This window comes from Trypanosoma equiperdum (assembly GCF_001457755.1).
Source record: "Trypanosoma equiperdum strain OVI genome assembly, contig: ctg_900, whole genome shotgun sequence".
NCBI lineage: Eukaryota > Euglenozoa > Kinetoplastea > Trypanosomatida > Trypanosomatidae > Trypanosoma > Trypanosoma equiperdum.
This window is the reverse complement of record NW_027124866.1, coordinates 1,745-7,797: the sequence shown is the minus strand read 5'-3', so window position 1 is coordinate 7,797 and position 6,053 is coordinate 1,745. Positions and strand designations below refer to the sequence as shown.

At 46.8% G+C, this 6,053-nt stretch overlaps 2 protein-coding genes across 2 annotated transcripts; both read left to right on the top strand.

Moving 5' to 3' along the window:
- Positions 1-1,312: 1,312 nt before the first annotated feature.
- TEOVI_000440200 (C2 domain containing protein, putative) lies at positions 1,313-1,861 on the top strand (the record flags this gene model as incomplete). The annotated part of the gene is made up of 1 exon (XM_067227176.1): positions 1,313-1,861. One exon carries the CDS (start codon positions 1,313-1,315, stop codon positions 1,859-1,861), a length of 549 nt encoding a protein of 182 aa, XP_067083277.1.
- A 729-nt stretch (positions 1,862-2,590) lies between these two features.
- Positions 2,591-4,822, top strand: TEOVI_000440100 (uncharacterized protein; the record flags this gene model as incomplete). Its single annotated transcript, XM_067227175.1, has 1 exon — positions 2,591-4,822. The coding sequence occupies one exon, from the start codon at positions 2,591-2,593 to the stop codon at positions 4,820-4,822; it is 2,232 nt and encodes a 743-aa protein (XP_067083276.1).
- Between the last annotated feature and the right edge of the window lie 1,231 nt (positions 4,823-6,053).

Genomic DNA, 6,053 nt, shown 5'->3' with positions numbered 1-6,053 from the left:
TTTTTTTTTGTTTTGCGGGGTCCTTCGCTGTGTGCTCGTGTGGTTCGCAATTGGGAAGAGGTAGCGATAAATGCCATTAAACAATAAGTAGGAGTACATCATCATTTGTCGCTTTCCCCCTACAACTTGTTACACCTCCGTTCATAACATCGATTATTCTTTCTCCCCATCAGGTCATTTTTATGCCACTTTGTATCTACAACATAGCAGCTTAAAGTCAGCCTGTGGATGATTTTTCTACTGCTATACGCACATATATACGGATATATACGGATATATATATTCTCTTTTACCTGTTTGCCCATTTTACCTCACCACAGTGTTATGGAGGTTCGTTCCGCTTTTTTGCATTGGTCGATGCGGCTGCGGCTGCGGCATTGGTAATTGTATTGCTCTGCGCATAGCTTGCTGCTAAAGAATTACATACGCCGCGAGTTGCGCGGCTACTTGGCGTGTGTTTGTGTTCGATAATACTCACTTTCCTAGTCTTTCTGCCTTTAACTGTTTACGTTTCCCCTTTCTTTCTTTCTTTCTTGTGCTGTTACTCGAATCTTTCTTGCCAAGCAAATATTAGTTTGATCATCGTAGCGCGCACTCATTGGGGTGGTACTGTTTCTCGATTACGGGGTTCAGGGTAGGTTGCAATTACTGTTTTCACCTTCAATTTCATCTGACGCATTTTCCGTCTTGGGCCCAGTCACGTTGTTGGGGTTTATTCTTCTTTTCTAAAAGCCCTCAGGATGAATATATATATATATATATATACTGCAGGATTAATATGCGCTGAATCCTTTAGGTGATTGGAACGCCAACTGATCGAACTGTGCACCGGCACGTCCGATTGTCGTGTTTGTTAATTTTACTGCTATGAAGAGATCACTGCGGTCCTGTGGAAGTGACGTGTGTGTGTATGGATGCCGTTATATTGTTTGAAAGAAACATGTTGTCTGCGCCTCTTGTTGAGTTCCCTGCTTTTGCGGAGAAATCAAAGTGTAACCATTGGTTAGAGGAAACTGCCTTTACATACGTATAAATTCATTTCAGTCCATGGCTTCCTGTGCGGACGTCGCATTTCTTCATGTCAATCTCTCTCTCTCTCTCTCTCTCTGTTTTATCGCATGCTTTTAACAAGCCACTCTCATCTGTTTTATGCAGTTGTTATTGTTGTTGTTGATTCAAACACCTTTCTTTCATTGCTTCAACTGTATTCATCACAACCCACCTCTTTATTCGTTCTACTGTATGTGAGAGTGTGGTGTCATAACACAGGTTGCGTTTATCAGGTGCTGCATACATTGGAGAGGAAACAGAAATGGGGAAGCTTCAGGTTTGTATTTGTGCCGCGCGGAGCCTGCACGACAGGAGAACGCTTTGCACACCTGATCCCTATTGTTGTGTACAGGTAGGCGACACAATACATAAGACAAAAGTCGTGAACAATACATGTAACCCTGTGTGGAACCAAACATTTCGGTTTCACGTGGCCAACGAAGCTAACGCACAGGTGTGTGTCGAGCTTTGGAACAGAGACATCGTTGCGGACGAAATATTGGGATCTCTCTGCCTTCCTTTGACTGATCTGACGATGGGTATCGCTCAGGATTCATGGTATCTTCTTTCTCACTCTGCCACAAATGCGGAGTTGCGCATCCGTGTTTTAGCTTGTGACTTCGGTAAAAAACCGCAACTCAGTGAGCGGTGGAAGGTGACGAATGATATCAATAACTGCCCCGTGTTGGCCGCCGGTGGAAAACCGCCCGCGTCTGCCGACCCCGTCACCGTCCCCACAAACTCCAACAACACGCCATTCGCATCAAAGATGGGGCCGGCTGTGGTTCCTGAAGCTGTAGCCTCAGCATAACTTTTCTTCATGTATAGTTTCTCCTCATGGGCAAAATCTTCTCTCTAGAGTGTTAAACTGTTATACGAAATTGCCTAAAAATGCATACAAGTAAAGAAACGGGTATGAGTGATCATGTGCTTTTGCTTTTTCAGGGGTGGAAAGGGAAGGGGCCGCCGGTAAGGAACGCCCGCTCTCTCCCCATTTTTTTTTCCTTGTATCGAGAAGAAACGGAACTCCTTTTCGCGGCGCGTGAATGTGGTCGGTCCATCCGAACAACAAGAATGAGGGAGGGAAGGAAATCAAAGTTAAAGTGAAACTAAAGGGCATACATGTATTATTATTTCAAGTGATGGTGAAAGTTCCCCCCTCCTGCGTGTAGAATTGAAACTAGCTTACCTTTGTGTCTTGCGTGTTTTTTCCCTTCTCCCTTTCAACTTGCCCCCCTGGGCTGCTGCTTTGATGCATACGAGGCTGAGTCTAACAATAAATTGAAGGCATGTTGTGTATAAAGTGTTACTCGCCACCACATATTTCGCGCTATCATGTATCGGCATCAATATATACACATAAGTAGATAAATGTATCTGCTTTCATTTGTCCTTCTTTTTCTTTTGAGGTTCACTACTTCCTACCTTTCTCTCATATAATTATAAGCGTCTGTTTTTCGTTTCTGTGAAAAAAGATTTCACTGAACTTCCAAGGACTTAGAGCCCTCAAAGCGGCGCAGCTATAGTAACACCGATCAAGATGAGCGATTCGGAGTCCATTCAGTTTAATGTAATGTCAGAGCTCGAGTCTCCGGTAGTCGGTCGAGAGGGAAGGAACGCCTGTCGTGGTGAGAGTAGGAAACCTTCCGTGAAGGATTTGAAGCGGCCACCACTTCATGGAGCTCCTTCCCCCACTTCACACAAGAGTTTGAGACGTTCGTCCGGAGGATCAAGTTTGCAGTTTGTGGTGTGTGGCGAGGCGGGAGGGGATGACTCGGATAATACAGACACCATTCAGTTTCAAACTGAAGGAGGTTCGCGCAATATATCTCTTAAGGCAGCTTCCCCCACTTCGATAGCGGGAAACCGACGTAATGACTCTAACGGTAGGAGCCTTCGGCGGTCAAGCACGGAGAGTGGAGATGAATCAGTTGTTTTCGTCATAGAGGACACGCAGTCGACTGGCGGCAAGAAACCTCTTTCACGGCGTGAGGCTTCGAACGATGACACCATCAGCTTTGTTGTGGGTGATTCGGGGGGTGGTGATGAAGAAGGTGCGGACGGGAGTAGCATGCAGAAGAGTTTGAGTTTTACTGTTGTTGGCTCTGGAGAGTTGCCTGTCGCACCGCCGGTCTTTACTGGGAAGCAAGGCTCATCATCGCCGCAACTAATGTCTCCTTTGGAGGCTCCGTCGAAGCCTGGTGTTGGGTCAAAGGATATGCAGAGACCACCAAAAGCAGTTTCTCGACCCAAGGAGGCAAATAATCTGAAGGGGAAATATCGGTCTTCTAGTCGAGAGAATACCGGAGACGGCGGTATGACGCGGTCGGATAGCTACGATGTGGTAGAGGAAGGTGGCACCCTTAAGATTTGTGGCACAGCCAGCAAGCACACAAGGGCAGGACGGTTGGACATACCGCATACCACCACAAGGGGAAAAGACGTGCTTCCACCTACGGCGAGTGAAGCTGGGAAGCTATCACCTGGGGAAACGCGCACATCAACTGCGTTAGCGCCTAGCGCCTCTGCTCTGGTTCCGCTACCATTTCCACATCCGTCGCAGAAGAAATTTTCCTTGAAAGCTGCTGATATAGAGGAGATGTTTCTTCAGGCAAAGGTGTACACAGAACATTGGCGAATGTTCAACGACATTCAACGAGAGGAGGTAGCACGACTGGCACAACGAATTGTAGAGATACGCGATGGGAGTTCCAACACTGCGGGCAAAATGAAGGGAAAGAGTGGGGAAGAAGGAAAGGACAAACCCCTGTGCTTTGCTGATCTCTTCCGAGTAAAATCCTTCTTGAAGGAGACTGACTTGCCATGGAACACAGAACGCTTAGGTAACCAGAAGAAACGGTTGCCCCCGGGTCGACGGCCAGCGGCCCCCGCTCACTTAGTTGAAGGAGGTAAATTACCTGCTGGTCGTGGAATGAGCCGTCGTGACGATTCCGGTGCGAACAGGCGCCAGCGGCCATCCCCACAGGGAAATAAGGGAACACGGGTGCCTAAAGGTGCCAAATTGGGCGTGCCGCATTTTGAGAATGTAGCCAAGGAAATGGAGTGTGACGCGGTAGCACAGTTTGCGGAGATATATGGTGTCGCGTGGCCTCCATCGTCGAAAAATGAATTGTTCTTCTTGACGGGCGTACGACTCACGCCGAAGCAGTGCGAAGAGTTCTACGATTCAATGCGGCTTTACGTTGTGGCATCATCAAAAGTAAACGCAAACATGAACCTGCTCAACGCGAACGAAAGAGATTTGAGCCCGTCCCGCCTATCGGACGCGAAGCGAAAGGTGCGAGTGACACGCACGACCCTTTTACGCAAAGCGTTTACGGTGATGGATGTGGAGAAGAATGGTGTCATAAACGCTGCGTTACTTCCTTCGATTCAACGATTACTTGAGGAGGAACGGAGGCATTTGCAAAGCGTATTAGGTGGTGACGTGACTCCGGAGAATTTCCTGTCGCGGTCACGAGGTGAGAAGGCTAAACTTAACGGCAACGTAGAAACCGTAGTTTCCCCTAAAGTGCCACAAAATAGCACTGCAGTGAATGCTGTGGGCACACTGCGCATATATAGCTTGGTTTTGGACGTACTCCTCCCGCTTCTCTGTGCCTCGGGCCTATTAACATTCGACTTCACAACGGTGGGCTTACTCGTCTTCGGCACGTTGAGTTTATCCACGGCGGGCGCTAGTCCCAGTTTTCTGAAGTGGCGGGAAGCCGCCCAACGCTGTTTTGAGTCCCTGCTCAAAAACCCCGTATAGATATATCGTTATTAAGTTGTAAATGTGTGGGTGCGTTTGTATGTCTTGCCATATGATGGTTATAGCGGCCAGGTGACTGCTTAAAAGAGGCGTTACGGTGTGCCAAAGCTGAAGGTAAAGGTGTCGATCAAAAAGAAAAGAAAAGGGTTCGTCTCCCTCTGCGGCTGATACACCAACATAAATAAACAGAATTATGCATATATATATATATATATATATGAATGCCCGTTTGCTTTGTTGCCCTTGGAGATATGATGTCATTGCACCGGCGTGACGTCGAGCATGTGATGATAGTTTCCTTTTACTTTTGATGATGCTCGGGCCAACTTGTACCAGTGTTAGGGAGGGAACCGAGGTATCTTCTATTTTAAATTTAATGTCATTGCTGTAGTTTTGTTTCCTTTTGATCATAGAGGACTCGCGTACATTTTCCCTGTTCAAACTTATGTTTTTCTTTTTCCGCTGCTGAGTTTTACGTCTGCCTGTTTGGGTAAGTTGCCCTTGCATCGCCTTTCATTTTTGCCAAATATCTCAGGCTGCATCACTAACTTTAGTTGCCGTGTGGTGCCCAAATGAACAGGTAAGTTTCTTTCCCCATTGTGCAGTTGCGCCTCCGTAAGAAAAGCCTACGATTATGCATCACCCGCTTTTCTTCGTTTTTCCTTCGGTGTGTACGGCGGTTGTGTTGCTGTGTCTGCGATTAAAAAAAAAAACCGCAACTGTTTTGTAGCGAAGCTGAGTCAAACTGAAGAAGGCAGTTGAGAACCACTTTTTTTTTTTTTCTACGTCAAGGAGACAATGCTCGCATATGGTTTGCATATTGGTGGGGTGCGACACCGTATGGTGCACGCGACGTCACTGCATTACTGAATTATTTGATGCAGGTAGTTAAACGCAACCTTTATAGACCCGAACGGATAATTGAAGGTGTGAAGATATTTTTTTTTTTCTGCAGCGCGTGAAATATCTGGTCATTGCGCCACGTGAGTTGTTTATGTCTTTTGTTACGTTACATCGCACCATCGCCGTTGTTAACTTTAGTGTCGAGGTGATGCTGGGAGTGCCGTAGCTGAACTTGCACCTTAATTCATCTGTTGGAACATATATTCTCCGAACCCCCGCCCAGTGGAGAATTTCGCTTCTTAAACATCGACGCACCTGTAATGGTTAACATTTAAAAATAAATACGATATTCCGCTCCCGTTTCAACAACATGTTCCCCGCCTCGGGG